We start from the raw sequence: 18806 nt of genomic DNA, 5'->3' as shown, positions 1-18806 counted from the left end.
GATTCTAAAGTCTACCCAGCATTTTTTAAAAGACGAATACGCGTATACCAAACATTCGTAAAGAATTTGGAAAGTGCAAAAACGGTTGGGCCAGAAACATCGGATTTTAAAATCCTGTACATAGGTGTATATTCCCTGCCACCCAAATTCTTAATCAAGGGAAGCAGCCAATGCTTTCTGGCTGCCTTGTAGGCTGGGCAGAAAAAGATCACATGCAAATCATTTTCCTCTTTATCAACGCAAAGAGGACAGTATTTGGTGGAAGGGACTTGTAACCAGGTGCTTGAGAAGGACCGAAAAGGCAATGTACCGTATCTCCACTGGAGAAATAACTTTCTGGTGAGTATGGGATATATGGGATCGAAAGCCTTCTCAAATCTGTAGAGATCCTTAGTTTGCAGGAATATGGAAGAGAGGGACCCCTCTGTCTGGGTAGCTAAGGCCCTTGCCCTTTTGTGTTCGTGATACAGATTCACCAGGGATCTCTTAGAGATTCCTGGTGCTGCATTCGCTGGTTCGGTCCACAATTCAGGGAGCCCCAGATCGGTGCAAATTGACTGGATGTTTTTGACCCAGGGAATACTAAGCGCCTTGGGGTGCTTTAATAGTTCGGCCAATTCCGCCCTATAGTCGGCAAGATCATCGCCGCTCCATAGCCTGCGCCAGAAGGCAATGGGTCTTAGACTTATCTCGTCGGCAAGTGGCCGTAGCCCTAGATCAAGCCTCAGAGGAAGGAGTGGAGTGCTAGGGGGAAGTGCGGTTATTTGTCTTATAAACCTATTTTCCGTGGAAGACAGGTTCCGACATGGAATGTGGCCCCACAATTCAGCCCCGTACAAGATCGCCCCCCTGGCCTGGGCTTTATATATCTGAATTAAGGCCCCCAGTGGGCGGTAGGTCGAACCAGTCATCATCCGGGATATACCCCCGGTAATTTGCACTAATTTAAGGTTAACCCTGCTCTGATGGGTCCCCCAGGTCATATTTTCGTTGAGCGTCACGCCGAGATATTCAAACGTGGCTACTCTTTCCAGCCGCACTGCTCCCAGTTGGGGATTCGGGCGCTGTTTGGGGCTCGGATTCAATACCATATATTTGGTTTTTGTGGCGTTGATTTCCAACCCTCTATCCTGGCAGAAGGCCACAAAGGCATCGAGTATCCTTTGGATGCCCATGGGTGTTTTAGATATTAACAATGTGTCGTCCGCGAACATTATTGCGGGCACACTGTTGCCGTTTAATTTGGGGGCATCTGTGTAGTCGGTGGCGTTAAGATGGGCGATTACCCCGTTGACAAAGAGGCAAAACAGGGTCGGCGCCAGCACACAGCCCTGTCTTACCCCTCTGCCAACGGGGAATCTATCAGTCAGTTTGCAAACATTTACCAAAATATACCAATTTGCGTCTGCTTATGATGCTACCAGAATGATCCCTTATTATATGCAAATATTTGAATCAGTAAAATTGTAAAATTACAAAGATTGGAACGTTTGATAAAACAGAAACTTGATAGATTGAGGGATGCAATAACATTACAGAAATATCAAGGTTGGGGATTGCTTGCTTTCAAAATAAAATGTGCACAAAAAATGCTAAATATGTTTTGATAAACTATTGTGCAACTTTAAAATGTCATTTTTCAAAGGTATTGTTTAATAAAGCGTGTTTGATACAGGTTAGTATTTTAAATATATATTTATAATAGAGAATCATTGTAAATCAATTATGGGCAACATTGTGGGCATATGAAAAATAATTGGGGCTTGTAAAGTGCTCCTGAAGGTATGTGTCCTTGCACTGGTGAAGATTTAGGACTTTCAGGAACTCACAAGAGTTTAAAGAAGTAGGCTGGAAACCGTTCTCCTAACAAACCTTTGCGCATTCGATTTTTCCACAAAGATACACATATATGCATGTTCATGCATAAATATGCTGATTGACTGCAAATTTACTTTCACTTCTACCCCTTTTGTCGCCACCTTGAAAAGGGTTTTACTCCAGCTTTCCAATGAGCAACGAGATTAGATAGGGTGAGTAGGTTTAACAAAGGGAGAGTGTAATACTATTTTTATGTCTTGTTCTTTGCAAATGCTGATAGTGACCATGACCAAAGATGATTGGCATCAGCTATTCAAGGCTGTTTTTGTGACTTTTGCTCGTTCCGTGATTCACTGTGCAATGGCTCAGCTATACTGCATTGATATAAAAACCTAATAACAAGATTTGCAATAAAAAATTGTATTTTGTGTATTAGTGCATAGACTCACAGGGCATTCCAACCATGGAACCACCATTTCCTGTCTTTTACCACCACCATATAGATTCGCTTAGCGACATTTCTCCTATTATTTTGCCCTGGAACGCCCACTTTGCATCTCATTAGAAATGCAAAGCTGGGCGTTGTTGACAAGGGCGCAAAATCAGCAAAACACGCAATAGCGTGTCTTTGCTGATGGGGCGATGAAATTATCGCCGCTTTTTGGCCGAAAACGGCCGCAAAAGCTGCGATAATTTCACATTGCCTACCTTGCTAATATGGCCCCCAGTCCTTTTGACACATCAGTATTATTCAAAATTCCACAACCCTGACAATTCTTTGCAGTAACCAACTCTGTGGACTTAGAACTGATCAAAGATGCCAGCTTAACAAAAACTATAAACAGCACACCTATTTCTCACATTTCTTCACCCATCACATTGCCAAGCGCTGTGTCCCAAAACAAAATAAAGTCACCTTATTTGCAATCACAAATGACAGGGAAACCCTTCAACGCCGATTAAAACAAAGATAACAACACCCTTCCAACCACACAGCCTACACTCGGTAGCATGTTACCTATGTAGCAAAGCTCTTCAGCACCCGACATATGGGCAATAAGTGCTATATAAATGCTCCCGTACAATAACATTTGTCAATAAGCAACAGCTCAGTGGTACTTATCAACATCAGAAAGTTAAGTTCGGAGTTGAAAGAGAAAGGAATCTAACATGTCAACGCAGATTTATGCTGCAAGTGTGTTAATGTATTAAACTGTGTCCGTTGATTTCTCACAACAACAATTTTTTCTAAACGAAGTAGGGTCCTAGCAGGGAATCACACTCACATAGGCTGAGCAACAAGGAACTAGGAGTCACAGGATATAACACAAATCACCGATGCTCTTTGAAAAGGATAAAAAAGCAGTTTGAGCAGTATTTTTGAATGAGGCACAATTCAAGTGTTAGGCTAAGAAGTAAATGATATGGTGGAAAATTAAGTTGAAATATCCGTAATCATTCAGAGCAGGAAACTTGAATCCTAGTCATTAACTGACAGTCACAGCCAACACCAGCAATAGAAAGATGTACTAAAAGTTGTTTCGGTCACCCCAAGGCACACCTTTATCGGCTTGTTAATAATTAGTGCACGTTAACAGTCAACGCCCGAAAACGTCAGGTGTAATAAAAGCAATTCCGGCAGGACCGAATCACATTGGCTTGTAAATGATTAGTAAACGTTAGCTACCTGATATCATGTTTTCTTCAGGAGCACTTCGTACAGTGTTTTATATTCCCCAGACAACGCTTTTCCCTGGCAGTGTCAGGATGTATTACAGTAAGCACAGACTAGACGCATGGTACAGCCCACGCCTCTTTTCTCCAGAGCGCTCCAGAGCGTTTGTCTAGTCCTTGCAGCTTAGGACAGTTCTACCTCTGCCCAGCACTATTTGTCCTAGAACAGCAACACACTTCCGAACTTTCACCTCGAAACGTCAGTCGGCCAACCAATAGGGAAGCGCAATCCTTCTAGCGAGTCCTAACTTTACCAATTGTCGCCGCCGTCTCTGCAGCACAAACTTTAGCTGTCAAGATGGCGGCGCCCGTGTAAGGTGCCCGTCCCGGCTTTTTGCTAGGTGCTTGTTGTACCGTGCCAGTTGCCGCTCACCTAAGTTTAATGTTGTCTCCTGGACTCAGCGAGAGAAGAGCTGAGAGACAGACATGTTGGGCTTGTCGCTGAAGGAGGTGAGATAAAAAGAATGTAAGGTGCACCTATTCGTGCGGTGTTTTCGAGGGGTTTCTACGTATGTGGTGGGATTAATAGTACTACTGGTAGTTTAACGTCCCAGTTACACAGAGCGTATGTCCCGATCAATGTTTTTTCAAATACACTTTTACCAAAGCAATAATTGAAAACCCTCGCATGATCAGTGGATTTCTAGATCTCAAACCGGCGGGGTGTTTTACGGCGGACATTACTTGTAGAGCTACACTTTGACACAAGTTGCAGTTTGGCAAGTAATCCTTCAATTCGAAGCATTTTTTTACGTGACTGCAAGCGAAAGGTCCCACCTTCAATTAGTTTCGCCTTTTTAGCCGCAGTGAAACGTTTGTGGCAGTTCGGAGTTGGTGCAAAATGTAAATGATATGTTTCAACCTTTTTCTTGCTATCACCTACTGAGTTGAGCCCCTTTCCGAGCTCGGATTGGACTATACTCTCTCCAGGCCACTGACCTTTGCCTCTGTGTTTTAAGTTAGGAGATGTGTATCATAATAAGTTAAATCATGAATTACTTTTCTAAAGTCAGTCTATGTTGAGAGCTTGAATTAGTTTTCAAAAGTGTTAGTTATCTGGAGATTAGTAAAATTAGTTTTATTCAAGTTAGTAGTTCAGTTCAAATAAGTTTAGAGAAATATAAACAAATATGGTTAGAACAAGTTATCAAATAATGCATCAATTGCGTTCCATAAAGGAAAAATACCCTATTCTAAAGAACATGACCAGAATTGGAGTTAGCAAAACACACAAGGAGTTCAAAGGAAAAGAGTGAGATAAAGAGAGCGTGAAGCTTTACATTGCATGAATGCAGCAAAAATTCCTCTAAAGAGTAGTTCATGAAACTCAATAGAGTCTCAGGAATTAGTCAAATAACCATAGAGTTGCATTAGCTAGCTGTAATTTAAAATCAAGTATCTATAGTAATATTGAGGAAGTAGGAGCCTGGATGCGTCCAAAATGGCTGCGTGAGCTAGCGGCTCCCGAGACCCCCGCCGCCCCCGGGCAGATCCTGATAATTATCCTGGCTGCGGACCGTGAAATTTGATCGCGGACGAGTAGCGGTGCCGGGCGCAGTGATCCGCGTCTCGGTCGGCCGTTGCGATCTGGAGTAAATAGGCCCGGGAGTCAGCGGCCTACCTTGGAAGAAGCCGGGGTCTCGAGTTGAGATCGGACCCCGGCCGAAGTGCAACAACAACGGATCCGGGACCGGAAGTCACCGGCTCGGCCCCGTGGATATCCTGCCACTCTCCACACATTTGCAGGGTGGCCCTCCCCCACTGCCCCCCCTTCCACCCTTCCCCCTGAACGGAACATTGTGCTGTAGCCTGCGGAGGAGACGCGCTTACGCCGTGGTGGCGCTGTTTCCAGCGTTGCTGCGTCTGGCGCCCCAATCTCGTGGGAGCTGCATTGTGGCCTATCTACCTTGCTTTGGCTGGGCAAGGGAACTAAGTTGTGTGCTGAGGGCCCTATGTTGGACTGGGGGGCACCAGTGGAGTCCGGAGATGTCCCCAACCTTCTGCTTTGGATCTGGAGTGGTAGAGATGACGCAGGAGCAGGGGGCTTGATGTGGCTGTGCTTGGGTGGGGAGCCAGGTGACTCTCCCACTTTACGGATTATAGAACGTGGCTGGTGGGCTTTCGCACCGAGCAGATCTCCTGTGGCCTAGCAGTCTGGCTGGGTACTGACGACCGGCGTGGTGTTTTAGCGGTTGAGGCGACTTAGAGGATTACCATCCCCCTGGAGCGCATGTGTATGCGGCTGATGGTGAGCTGCGCCGGATTAACGAGTACGGCTTCGGTCCCGCTCACGCAGTGCTGCCCGTAATCTAGTGCCTCTGTCGCGGGATCACTACTACGGCCGGACCCGCTCTTTACTTGCCTTCCTAATGGCGACTAAACCCGAAACGGAGAAGCAACAAGCCAAGACGACTAGGGGAGTTAGGTATGTTCAAGCCAACAAGTTGGATCAGTATACACTATCTAAGGGATCGCCGACCGGGTCTGGGAAATCACATGACGGGACTGTGGAGGCGGCGGCCTCTACGGCGGAGCCAACGCTGCAAGATGTGATGGCCGCCATCGACGGGGTGAAAAACCTCCCTCGGTCAGAAGATGGAGTCCTTGGATCATAAGCTTGACACAGTTACGATAGAGGTTAATTTAATCAGTGCAGACCTCGCCAAAATCGGTGAAAAGGTAAAGTCGCTGGAAATCAAAACCTCCAGTCTAACGGATGATGTGGCTCTGTTGCAACAGGAAGTACGTGATCTTCAAGCCTCTAGTGCAGTCACAAGTCGTAAGTTGGACGAGAATGAAGGGAGAGCCTGTAGAAAGAACATGCGCATTATTGGTGTGCCGGAAAAGGCCGAAGGCCAGGCCGCAGACCTCTTAGTTGAAGACCTCATACTCCATCATCTTAAACCCAAGGGCCTGGGGAATTTCTTTACAGTGGAAAGAGCGCACAGGATACCGGGAGGGAGATCTAGGCCTGGAGCGCCACCCCGGCCAATCATTGCAAAGGGGCTTAACTTCAGGGACAGAGACGCTATCCTGCAGGCCTCCAGGAATAGGGGTCCTCTTCAATATGAAAACTCTACCCTCAGTTTTTTCCCGGACTTTACGCAGGCGGTACAGAAGCAACGGCAAAACTTCATGGATGTCAAAAGGAAACTTTGTGATAAAGGATTGAAATGTACCATGATGTATCCTGCCAAGTTGAGAGTCGAACATGGGGGCAAGGCGTTCTTCTTTGACAATCCTGAAATTGCATCAGACTGGTTGGAAACTGTTTCCTCTCGAGATGAGCGGTGGCGGCGGAGTGGAGGAGAAGATGAAGGCGCGCAGGAGCAAGAATATTGTTTGACACCGTTGCGGGTGGGGTTGGATTGCGGTGGGAGAGGTACCCTTGCTGATCAATCACCGTAGACAAGTTGGGTGTAGTAATGGTTTAAGCAGGTCCAAGGTCATTTTGGGGGTTGGGCGGGTATCGGGAGGTCGTACTCCTCCTCTCATTTCCTTTTCGATAGTTCAGTATTTAGATTATGGGGCGACAGGCACACCGCGAGTTGGGGGTGGAGGAATACCGTGAGCAGGGGTACAGGGGTCAGGGTGGTGAGTGGGGTGTGTTTGGGGGGGGGGGGTTGTTTTATTTTTGTATTGTTTGTAATTGTTTATCAGGGCATTGAATTGGAAAGTGTGCAGTGGTTGGGGGTGGCCGTTCCGTTTGTGTTTTTGACACAGGGAACTAAAGGTATTGAGTTGGAATATGAATGGGTTGGGTGATAAAATCAAGCGTAGTGTGGTCCTTCAGTATTTTAAACGGTGAGACCCTGATGTGGTTTTGCTACAGGAAACTCATTTGGTTCGAAACAAGTGTAAGGCGATGCATAGAATGGGTTACAGATTGCGGCGCATGCGGTCTTTACTGCTGGCTCTAAGGGGGTAGGTATCCTTGCTCGTAAGTCACTCCCTTTGGTGATTGATTCCTTATTCGAGGATGACAGGGGCAGATATGTTGGTGTGACGGTCGCTGGGAAGGATATGTTATCTACTTGTTGTCAGTGTATGTGCCTCCAGGCTTGCAAGCTCTTACTTTTGCTGATTTGGGGAAGGTTCTGCTAGATCACCAGCGTGGCCTGTTAATATTGGGGGTGTCTTTAATGTGGTTGCCTCTGGAGCTCTGGATAGACGTCTCCCGCGGGATGTGGGATGCGGCCTTAGCTGGTTGCCTGACTTCCTTGAGGCCATGGGTTTGGTTGATGGTTGGAGACTGCTCCATCCGGATCAAAAACAGTATACTTTTCACTCTGGGGCTCACAGTAGCCTGTCTAGACTAGATTACTGTCTTGTACCTGAGGTTTATGCTTCTTACTTTTTGGAGGCGGCGCACCTTGCTAGGGGAATATCCGATCACTCCCCGCTTTGGTTCCGTTTTGGTGTTACCTTGCGGTCTGAGGGTAGTGGTCGCCCCCATTAATCCCTGGCATCTGCGTAGTCCCAAGATTAGGGGGACCCTGTTCAAGGCGTTAGACCACTATTTCCTTGAGAATGAGGGGTCTGTGACCTCGTCAATCACGCTATGGGAAGCTTTTATGACTGTTCTTAGGGGTCAGGCTCTTTCGTTGATAGCAGGAGCTAAGAGAGACCGAAATAAAGCGATTGTTGAGGTAGAGGCTGAGATTGGGGGCCTGGAAGAGGAGCTGGAACAGGAGGTGACTCAGGCCAAACTGCATGTCCTTAATCTCAATCAGCATGAGTGTAGGACGCTGGTTACGGACAACGCTAGAGCCCTCAGTAGGGAGCAGCAGGGTAGGCTGTATGATGTCGGGGACAAAGCGGGGAAGCTTATCCCTTGGCTGGACAAGAAGGATAGAGCGGACCGAGTCGTCCCAGAGCTTGTGACAGTGGATGGGTTGCACCTCACGGACCCCCAGGCTATAGTGGATAGCTTTGCTGCTTATTTCCACACTGTGTACACCTCGGTCTCGAAACTCCCGGAGGAGGACTCCCGGTTGATGCTACGAGACTCGCAGCTCCCGTGTTTGTCCAGGAAGACCGTGAATTTATGGATAGTACCCTCACCATAAATGAAGTTGCCCAGGCGGTTCGCTCCTTGAACTCCGGTAAGGCGCTGGGGCCTAAAGGGATCCCAATTGAGCTGTACAAACTTCGACCTGACAATATCGCTCCTTACTTGCGATGCGTGTTCATTGAGGCCCGGGAGAAGGGAATATTGCCCTATGATCATAGAGTGGCTTCTATAATTGTTATTCATAAGGAAGGCAAGCAAAAATCAAGTTGCGCTTCATATAGGCCTATCTCGTTATTAAATGTTGAGCCCAAAATCCTTGCAAAGATCCTTGCCACCAGATGGATTAAGGTGATCAGCGGATTGATACACCCCGATCAGTCTGGTTTCATTCCTCATAGGAATACGGCCCTCAATCTGCGTCGGTTGCACGGGGTGATCGCCAGGGCTCACACCCTGATGGAACCCACTGTCATTGCATCGCTGGATGCCACCATGGCCTTTGATACGGTAGAATGGCCATATTTGTGGGCTGTCCTGACTAAATTTGGCTTTGGCACTGATGTTATCCGCTGAGTTCGTTTGTTATACACTGAGCCCCTGGCCCAAGTGGTAGTGAATAACCGGGTCTTGTCGCCATTTTGTCTCGGGTGGGGCACCCAGGAGGGTTGCCCCCTTTCTCCCCTTCTGTTTTCATTGGCTATGGAGCCGCTGGCTGTCTGGATCCGCTGGGAGCCCTCGGTTCGAGGTCTCCGGTGGTCACCGCATTGGGAGGATAGGATCTCTTTGATTGCCGACGATATTTTACTTTATTTGGCCTCACCTAAGAAATCCCTGGATGCTGTCTGCGATGTGTTGGCCTCCTTTGGTAGGAACTCGGGGCTATCTATAAATTGGGGCAAATCGCTTTTATTCATTCTGAGTGGGGAGACCCCGATTCCCCCTCGCAACTGTCCGAGTCAATTTGCAATGGACGGGTTGAAGTATTTGGGGATATTTGTCTCCTTCGACCCCGCGGTCCGTCCTGCTAAGAATCTCCTCCCCCCTTTGGACAGACTGAGAAGTGATGTAGCCGGCTGGAAGAGACTCCCTCTCTCCTTGACTGGGGCGAGCAAGGGTTGCCCACGTAGTCTGTTATGGGATGGTCGACCCCCGGATTGCATTGGCTAAACTGACGCTCCAATGGTATGACAGTGGGATCGCACTCCCTGATATCAGGAGATATTATTGGGCCTCCCAATTGGCAGCCATTAACCTTGGTATTTATGGGCCCCCTTCAGACCGTGGTTATGCGATAGATAGATGGCTTCTACCGTGCGGCAACTATAATCGGGAGCTGTATGCCAGATCAGTGGGAAGCGGTTTGACAGGACCAACTAAACATGCGGTGCGGATTTGGCGGGATGCTACCAGCTCTTTGGGATGGAGGGACAGTTTGACGAAGGCGACCCCACTTTTTGACTCCGAAAAGTTGGGCAAGCTTTGGAATACAAAGGGCTTTGACAAGTGGCATCTGATTGGGATCTCGACTATTGGTGATGTTTGGGCTAAGGGGAGGATTAAGACGTTTGAGGAACTGCAATCTGAATATAAACTGAGGAGCACCGAGTACTTTCGCTATGCGCAGGTCAAGCATGCTTTGACGGCAGCACTACCGGTGGAGGCAGTCTCCTCTTGAAGACAGAATTTTAGATGGATACCTGCCCGAGAGAACGATCTCCCTGATTTATAAGAAATTGATTAACCATAGGGCAGATCTCTTGGTCGAAGTAAGGGGGAAATGGTTGCAGGATGGTATTGAACTTGACGATGAGGACTGTCAGGCTGCTGTGTCTTCACCAAAGGTAGTTGCAATCCCAGCGCGCTTGCGACTTGTTCAGTTAAAAATTTTGCACAGAGTGTATGTCACAGGGTCCGCTTAGTTCGGATGGGGCTGTCGGATACAGGTCTGTGTAGGCGGGGGTGTGGCTCGGTGGGTACATTCTTTCATATCATCTGAGAGTGTCGTTCTGTGGCCGAGTATTGGAGTGGGATACATGATGTCATGAGGGAGGTTCTGGGAGGAGCTGTGTTGCCAGAAGCGCAGAGGTGCCTCCTGAATATCTGGGAACCTACTGACCTAAATATAGCACAGACCAAATGGGTAACTCTAAGTAATATGATAGCGAAAAGGAATATAGCACAGCGGTGGGGATCTGAGAGGACACCGACCGTTGAAGATGGATGGAAAACATGGATTGGTGCATGTTCGGTTAAAAAACTGTTTATATTACAAGGGGTCGCCCTCGTAAGTGGGCACCTGTGTGGGGGCTGTGGAATCGCTATAGGTGAGACATCTGTGTACCGCCTGTTGATGCACCCATTGATATTCCTAGCTCTCCGTGATGGTGTATAATTGTGTAATGTGTTTCCCGCTCCCCCCCCGTCCCCCCCGTTTCCCCCCTGCCCCCCCCTCTTGTACAATGATGTGTTCTGTGGAAGGGACTCTCCGCCATGTTATGTCACTGTCTTTTCTTTGATGCCTTGTGTTAATAAAAAGAAATATATATAAAAAAAATAGTAATATTGAGATGAGCAGCAGTAGCCACTGCCGTCAGTCGAGGGCAAGGGAAAATGGAATGGGGAAAAAGGTGGAATAAATATGTGGTGGAGTGGAAAGTTTGTTCTACACTAGGAACATACACTAATATAAAGAAGCCAAAAAGAAAGTTGCAAATGTTTTGCAGGCTTCAGATCCAATCACTCAGAAGCATTAGTCTGGGAGTTCTGTTTCTATCTTGCGCACGAAAAAACATGAAGCTTGCACAGTTTTATCATGAAGGATGGTACAGATATTCAGCATATGAGATCATTTAGATTCAAAACCCTCCTTTCCCACATGTAACAACCACATTCTAACCTTCTAATGTTTTAATTGCGTTAACAACAAACTATGTTAAAAGCAGGAACATCAGCTGCTATATATTGTTTAGCAATGCATTTCATTAATGAGAAGAAGAAATAATCTTTTAAAATGAACAACCATTCAAAACATTACACATGGTGCATGAGAAATAGGAAGTCTTGTTATCACAATAAATGTTTCTTTGGCAAAGTACTAAACATTTAATAATAACATTTTACAGATTTGGCAATTTCTAAAGATGCCAGACTAAGGTCATGCGTTTAAATTGTGCACATTTCAGCGTGTCAAGTTTGTTTCTAATTGTAAAGAAACCTTGCTTAAACATTTCTAAACTTAGTTCTAATAAGTATGTCTGCTAAGTGCATTTTGCACTTTTAAACAGCATGTCGTTTCATTTTAAATTATACGTCAATCATTACACATATAGCTGTTATTTATTAAATCCATATTTTAATGAATTATCTCCATCAAGTGCTTCCTGTGGCTTGCATGTTCACTTTTAACTTTTCAAATACTGGCTACAAAGCATCCTCATGCAAAGTAATCAAAATACCCTCTAGTATGTGACCACCTATACCCTGTAACCCAGAGGTCTTCAAACTTTTGTCGGCTGAGCCCCCCCCCCCCATCACCACCACCTGACAAAAAAGTTCTGGAAGCTGGTACTCTGCATCATTGATGGCCCTTCCCTCCTGCAGAGCCAGGTCGTATAGGGCAAATAATGTTAAATAAATTAAGAGTGTTTAGTAAACTGAAATTTATTTTGTGCTTATTCTAAAGTTCAAATGAAAAGTCTCCAAGAAAACAATTGGCACCCAATTTACATTGGTGCTTTACTTTTCACATAAAACACTACATTTAGGATAGATCAACAAAAATACTCCCAAAACACAGGTGTGGAGTGTGCCTGTTTTTCTCCACAGAGACAGTCAATGTGTGGATGGAATCTTGCTTCTGCCATCCTTTGGTTGTGCTCCACTTCCAGTCTTGAGCAGTATCTGGAAATGGGAGTGCTCACAAAATTTTGTAATATACTTTTTCAAGTTTTATATAGTGCGAACATGACCCAAAGATATTAGAGTGCTTACAGGAGCATCTTTTACATAACACAAACACACATTCATTTTTTGTAAGCACGGGTAGATTGTGATTTGCCCAGAATCACAGGATTTTGAGCAGACACCAATAATTGTACCTGGTTCTCCAGCTCTACAGTCACCAGCACTGGCTGTTGCGCCACATCCTTACCCCTAAACAAGATATCAGAAAAAGGGGTGCCACAAAACATGCTTTCTGACACGATTGAAAAATCCATGATTATGTGGACTATGGCCAGGTGTTGCCATGTCAGTAGGAGGCCAGCCAAAGTTTTCCAAGAAGGCCAAGGGGACACTTACATCATGCACATGTGATATAAGTGATTCAAGAGGATATATACATCTTTATTCTCTAGCAGCATCAAGAGTCAATTTTTTGGCATAGTTGGCTTATAAAGAAGATTGCCTTCCAAAGCTTCAGAAATAGCTGCACAATATTTTTTTTTAATTTGGTCTACGAAAGAAGTGAGGACAGATGGTAGGCATACTTCACAATGTTTATTATATCAGGCTTGTGTACTCAGCTCTAGGGATTGGAACATGTCATACAAGCACCAGCGACTTTAATCAAGGTCAAATTCATTTTTCGTAAGTCACTGGTAAATTAAGTGATTTTGCCCAGGATCACATGATGTTGAGCTGATACCAGGACTCGAACCGGGGTACCCAGAACCACAGTCAGCACCTATGGCATTAATGCCAAATCCGCTCCTCCTTGAAACATCCAACGTTCCCACTAGTAGTGGGATGAAGGGGAAAGGAGCGAGGCTTTTAAAAATATTACAAAAAGCTTTTCACTCTTACCTGCCAGAGAATGGAATCTTCAGGAAGGATACAACGATTGTAAATTCCTTGCAGTGAAACATACTTCCGACATGAGAAGCAACATGGGGTGCAACTAGACCCGAATTTTCGGGGGGGGGAGGGGGGACTAAGACTCCCGGCCAGGGCTGTCCCTAATACTGATCGCACACCTGAGGGGGACAGGTGAGTGAAGTGTCACATGAGTAGTGTGCTTGTGTGACTGCAGGGTGCGGTACAGGGTGAACTCGTGTGACTGCAGGGTGAGGTACAGGGTGAACAGCGCAAGAGCATTGTGAGTGCAGAGTGATCACTGAGAATGCAGAGTGTGTGGTGTGCTCACGTGACCGCAAGTAACTGGAAGGAGAACGGTGTGAGTTCATGGTGAGTGGCATAAGTGCAGTGTGGTCACTGTGAGTGCAGGGTGAGCGAGTGGTATGAGTGCAAGAGCATTGTGAGTGCAGAGTGATCACTGAGAGTGCAGAGTGTGTGGTGTGCTCATGTGACCGCAAGTAACTGGAAGGAGAACGGTGTGAGTTCATGGTGAGTGGCATAAGTGCAGTGTGTTCACTGTGAGTGCAGGGTGAGCGAGTGGTATGAGTGCATGGTGATCAGTGGGAGTACATTGTGATCCCTGTGAGTGCAGGGTGAGTGTGAAAAAGAAGGGCGAGAATGAGGAGCGAGTTGTCTGGATGCAGGGTCCATTCCCAGACACAGTTGAAGTTACTCAGCATGTTATTGAGACTTGGCATAATGGTTGAGATATAAGTTAAACTATTGCTTATATGGCATTATTCAGGCTCCAGGGATTGAGGTGGAGGAAATAAATATTGTGCTTATCCTGCACCAAACTTCCTGTCTTGCGATTCGCATTGCCAGCTCTTTATATTGATGCCCCAGATGGTACAAAAATAAGCAGTCACCTAAAGCCTCTTTTCAGCACTTATCTGTGCATAATTGGAACAGCAACAATAAATAGAAAGCATTTTTAATTGTGTTCTAAGGCTGCCTGAATGATCCATGACTGAAAATTAATGGGAACAAAGATTGAAAAGTCACATTACAAATGAATACATACTATTTTATTTATAAAACACTAGTGTCAAGACAAGGCCTTTGCAGGCTCTTTAAACAACACATGGCTGGTAATTTTCTTCTTGGAACCCTGCTTTTTATATACCTATTCATGAAATGTATTCTCACACTAAGGCAGTAAAATCCAAATGCAAGGAATAGGCAGAGTGGGGTCCCAGAAAACAAACCTGTGTAATTAGTTTACAAAGGTATGTAAATATACACCTGGTCTTTAAGAGGCGTGCAACACCCATAGGGCTCAGAGGGTCTCAGCCACTCCTCCCCCATCAGATAGCCTTTCCTTAAGTTTCTATGACTTGTGAGATACGTTATGGACACAGATTTTATCATCATGTTAGAACTGACAGTATCTGAATCGGTGGTGGCAGCCATGTCAAATGCCTTAAAAACATACAGGACCTCCTGTCTGACCGGTTTGGACTTGCAAAGTGTCTCAGTATGGACACATTCTCTGGGTGCAGGAGGGTCTCCAAAGTGTGGATCAGAGATAAGAGATAATCGTAGCAAAGGCATACTCTTGACAAGTTACAGTTGCGAAAACACCCTCCAGATACTCCCATTTGTATTTCCATTTTTGTTTGAGACAGGCCACCGTTACTAATATGGGGTCAGTCCGCCGCTCCATTTGTGCAGTTGCATGTTTGCCAGTTGCTGCACCCTCCTTTTTGTTCCAGCCTTCCGGAAGGTAATAAAATAGCATTGAGCCTTTTATCTATGTTAGTTCTGTTGAAGTACATTTTGCACAGGCTGGCTAACGAGGCCTGCAGTCACGGTCTCAGCTCACCCCCACTGCAGAAGCACACTGCCTGCTCCACCCCTCTACATGCAGCACGGAACAGGCAGGAGAGCATAAATAACATGATCTGCTTTTATTATTTACTGTTGAACTCTACCCAAAGGTATTGGCGTTTTACATGAGCACCAGTAACATTAGACATGCACGCATTATTTTATTGGTAGGCACGGGAAAATTGTGATTTGCTTATGAGCCGTAGCCGAGTCTCAAACCCCAACTCCAAAGGCGGCAGAGATGTAAGGGCAGTGACGTAGTGTAAAAAATAAATCTACATTGCTGTGTTTTTGTTGCTGGTATGCCACAAAAACACGGCAATGTAGTTTTAATTTCTTGCAGACTTTTTTCTAACAGTAGGCAGGACATTGTCCATGGAATGCGGATGTACTACACATAGAGAAGAGAAGCCATTGAGAGAGAGGGGAAATTGAATTCGTTTCCTCGATTACTAAATAACAAGCTACTTACTCTTTCTGGTGGATTCAAATTTAACTGCTGATTCCTCACCTTTAGATGGCACTGCTTGGCTTTGTGATGACTCTATGCCGCACCAGAAGGGCCTATTAGAGCCTCACATAAATGCAATCACATGCGCTGATGTCAGTTACTTAATATTTTTTCTACCCTGCTTTCAGGTGTGGAGCATTTAGCACAGATTCCAGGTAGCAGTGTGTCGAAATCGAATTTTGAAACCTATTAAAATGATTGAGTCTGTTCCACAGAACTGGGAGGTGGTAGGGCAGTGGGTAGTCTGCGGTTAGATAGAGCATTCACCCCCCTCCCCCCCCCCCCCCGCCCCTGCTGCGTCATCATGTGTGTCAGCCCGGACTGAGACAGCTTCCAGGGCAAACACACACACAGTTTTTGAGCTTATCGCAGCCGCACCTGAGTACTTCACAGGTCTTTAAAAGACCATTCACGTGTTAACAAGGCTTTGTTCTTTCTTTCACCTCTCAGCGCCCCTTTATCTCCACTCTGACTATGGATGAGACACACGCTGGCGCCTGGAGGCAACAATGGAAGATGAAGTGGTGGTGTGGAGTGCGCGCCCCCCCCTGAGGGATGCTGCGCCCCCCCGAGGGATGCTGCGCCCCCCCCCCCCGAGGGATGCTGCGCCCCCCCCAGTGGGGCGCGCACCACAGTTTTAAGACCTATGGTGTAACCCCATGATCCACTGAGACTGCAGTGCGGTGGGGGTCAGATTAGATATACCCCTGAAAAGGCTGTGAAAGTGGTGCATGCAACTTCAAACTTGAATACCTGCTACTAAAACCCAGAATACACACAACATAAATTTAGTAGGTATCCCACTGGATCATATTTTCATCCTGGTATAACCGTCGTCAATTTATGGCCATTAATTCTATCAATTCCATGATGTCCTAAGCATGGAATAACTGCTTCGATAATCTTGCTAATGGGCTGCAGTAATGCATTTTAAGCTTCTCCTTATATGTTTTTGATCCCCTAAATCTCAGGTTTATCGCGTAGCATAGAGTGATATTCAATATCACTACAGCTCCTCGTCCAATTACTCAGTTTTCAACTTTATTTTACTTTGCTAGTCTGTCATGACAAACTCACTAGACATGTAGTCTTAAACCACTCTCCACTCCTTCCTCACTTGAGTACACTTAAAAAAACACAGAGAGGCAACTTAAACATTTCAAAATGCACAATAGACGAATCAGTCCGGACTCTTCAGTGATGCTAAATATGATCCTTTAATGGATTCTTGGACCACGTATGGCGTAAGGTGATGTAATAGTACAGCCAAAGTGCAGCCAGCGCGTTTCGCCCTGAACAGGGCTTCCTCAGGGCAGTAATCAAAATACTCCAATTTTATGATGGTCACTGAAGTCCCAGGATTATTATATCATACACTTCAAATTGGTACGAAATCATTCCATAATTGCAAGTATCATCATGGAAAACCTTCCGTTTGTCTCCCACTTTCCTCAAAAGTCCATAGTTACTCGAAACACAACGTATTTAGTCTCCAATATGCGTAAAGCAATCCAAGTTTTGGTTTCTTGTGTTCACTATGATAGGTGACACTTTTAGGGTTAATCAGAGTCTGCGGTCGTCACTTCATTTCAGACCCCTGTACGACGCCATGCCTCTCGACCCACCGTCAGTCTTAAAACACAACGGAAACTGGTTTCAGAAGTTGTCTTTAGAATAAGACATATTAATTCACACGAGACCCCCAGAACTGGACGTACAGCTCCAGAAGTGGACACAATACTCTATGTCACCACCTGAAATGAACACAATATGAACTCTCCTGAAATCAACTCTGCACTCCAAGTGTGGTCTCCAGAACTAGCTACTATACTCCAAATGAAACCACCAGAACAGAACAGAACACAAGTCTTCCACATCTGAACAAATAATCCTGTTGAGGCCTCCAGAAGTAAGACATGCCAAAAGATCCGATTCAGGCAGGTGTCTTGCGATTTTCTTAGCCAACAATGGCTTTCTTTTAACTGTCCCCTGTCTGAAATTGACTCTATTTCAGTGTAGGTCAATGGGGAAAACACATTCCCCACTATTTATTTCGTTTTCCCCAAAATGTCCCTTTCCAGTTGTAAAATGTTGGCATGTGTAGTAGCATTTTCCTGGGTTTATATTTTCTTTGAAAAATGATAATAATGAACATTGATTTTTATGATGAATCTAATATGCAAATAATTAATTAATATGATTGCAGTTGAAGCATGTTTAATATGATGTATAGACGTGTGCTCAATAACATAATCTAGGTGTCACATTTTACATGAAAACACCATACTGGATAAAATAGATGTTCTTTCATTTGTTACTGTAATGCCCCTTCCACCTCGGCTTCCTGTGCATCTTCTCTCCTCATGGTCTCTGCAAAAGTGAAGACAACTGATGTAATGGATTTTTTCTGATGTGTGTTGATTTTAGCAGTTTCAAAAGCCCTTCCGTTGTAGGTCCTTTGCTGAGCCTAGTTTTATTTATTTGTGTAAAGCATTATTGTTGACATGTTACATATTAGATGAACATCCCTGAAAGGTGGCAGCATGAAAGATGCTTACATAAACATTGAATAGGGCTTATGTGCTTGAATTATGACATATTCCATTATGATTTGCCAATAGAGTTGTTACTTGTGATCATTCTACAATGGTCTAGCTATTGCTCTCATTTGTTATGCAACAATTTGAAGGAGAAAACAGTGTTTTGGGGGATGAGCCAGAGATAGATATGTAAGACTTTTCTTAATGCTAGAGATGTTGCCTGTTTCCTTTCTGATTTTGATGCTCACTAGGGACTTAGAATTATTTCTGATTTTGACTACTCCATAGAAATCTGCATTTGAGCCTTCATGGCATTTATTCTGTAATGTTTAATTTTGAGATTTTTGTAATAAATCCTATTAACTTTTCCATGATCTAGAACTTAGTTATTGAGTGGTCTTATTACTTATTTATCCTACTCTGATAATTGAATGTTGGGGAGGGTACCTTTTCGTGCAAGATCAACACATGGCAGAACTGCCTGAGGTTACATTTTGGGTGATAG

General features: G+C 45.2%; 2 protein-coding genes across 4 annotated transcripts in view; one reads left to right on the top strand and one right to left on the bottom strand.

The window, feature by feature from the left end:
* Positions 1-3875, bottom strand: part of RTN4IP1 (reticulon 4 interacting protein 1) — a 316827-nt gene extending 312952 nt beyond the window's left edge. The window contains exon 1 of the mRNA XM_086950968.1: positions 3506-3875. Within this exon, the coding sequence (XP_086807094.1) occupies positions 3506-3515 (10 nt within the window). The 5' untranslated portion in view covers positions 3516-3875. The remainder of the gene's footprint in view (positions 1-3505) is intronic.
* Positions 3827-18806, top strand: part of QRSL1 (glutaminyl-tRNA amidotransferase subunit QRSL1) — a 197787-nt gene continuing 182807 nt past the window's right edge. For 2 of the 3 annotated variants that reach the window (XM_086950967.1, XM_086950966.1), the window contains exon 1: positions 3829-4002. Coding sequence is in view for 1 of the 3 variants with exons in the window: in XM_086950965.1 (XP_086807091.1) it covers positions 3979-4002 (24 nt within the window). In the remaining 2 variants the exon portion in view is untranslated. Of the gene's footprint in view, positions 4003-18806 lie in introns of all 3 variants that reach the window. The other variant, XM_086950965.1, reaches the window with a different exon arrangement.

This window comes from Lissotriton vulgaris, unplaced genomic scaffold (assembly GCF_964263255.1).
Source record: "Lissotriton vulgaris unplaced genomic scaffold, aLisVul1.2 SCAFFOLD_683, whole genome shotgun sequence".
Taxonomy (NCBI): domain Eukaryota; kingdom Metazoa; phylum Chordata; class Amphibia; order Caudata; family Salamandridae; genus Lissotriton; species Lissotriton vulgaris.
The sequence above is the reverse complement of the archived record's forward strand: the minus strand, read 5'-3'. Positions and strand labels throughout refer to the sequence as shown.